Below are 564 nucleotides of genomic sequence, written 5' to 3'. Positions count from 1 at the left end.
ATGATAATGTTAATAGTGATAGTGATAATAATGTTGGCAATTAACAATAATAATAATAACTAGTAATAACAATAATCAATAACAATGGCAATAAATAACAATAATAATAATAAATAGTAATAGCAAATAGTAATAACGACATTAATAATAATAGTGATAATAACGACAGTAGCAAAAATAATAATAATAATAATGAGAAAAGCTAGATTTTATAGTCGTAATAATAATAGAAAGTAATAATAACGACATTAATAATAATAATAATGATAATAACGATAGTAGCAACAATAATAAGAATAATAATAATAATGACAGAAGTTAGATTTTATAGACGTGGAAATAGATATTGAAGATTTATTATCGAATCCATTCAATACACAACCTCCACCGTTGGATGAGTTAATTCGTATAACTGGCTTTAACAAGGATTGGATTATGTTTATGTATCGAAATTTCAAGCAGGTTAAAAGATTTCATTACTAAAATTGGATTAATTTAAATTTACTCTCTTGTTATTTTTAATTATTGAATATAATCTAAATTGTCAAATGATCATTCATTTCC

General features: G+C 22.2%; 1 protein-coding gene across 1 annotated transcript; it reads left to right on the top strand.

Annotated features, from left to right (window-relative positions):
- Nucleotides 1-331: 331 nt before the first annotated feature.
- Nucleotides 332-483, top strand: LOAG_16287 (hypothetical protein; the record flags this gene model as incomplete). The annotated part of the gene is made up of 1 exon (XM_003151775.2): nt 332-483. A coding segment is annotated over one exon (152 nt), but the record flags the coding sequence as incomplete, so codon positions are not given.
- Nucleotides 484-564: the final 81 nt, after the last annotated feature.

The sequence above is a fragment of the Loa loa genome (genome assembly GCF_000183805.2).
Source record: "Loa loa unplaced genomic scaffold supercont3.5432, whole genome shotgun sequence".
NCBI classification, from domain to species: domain Eukaryota; kingdom Metazoa; phylum Nematoda; class Chromadorea; order Rhabditida; family Onchocercidae; genus Loa; species Loa loa.
The sequence above is the reverse complement of the archived record's forward strand: the minus strand, read 5'-3'. Positions and strand labels throughout refer to the sequence as shown.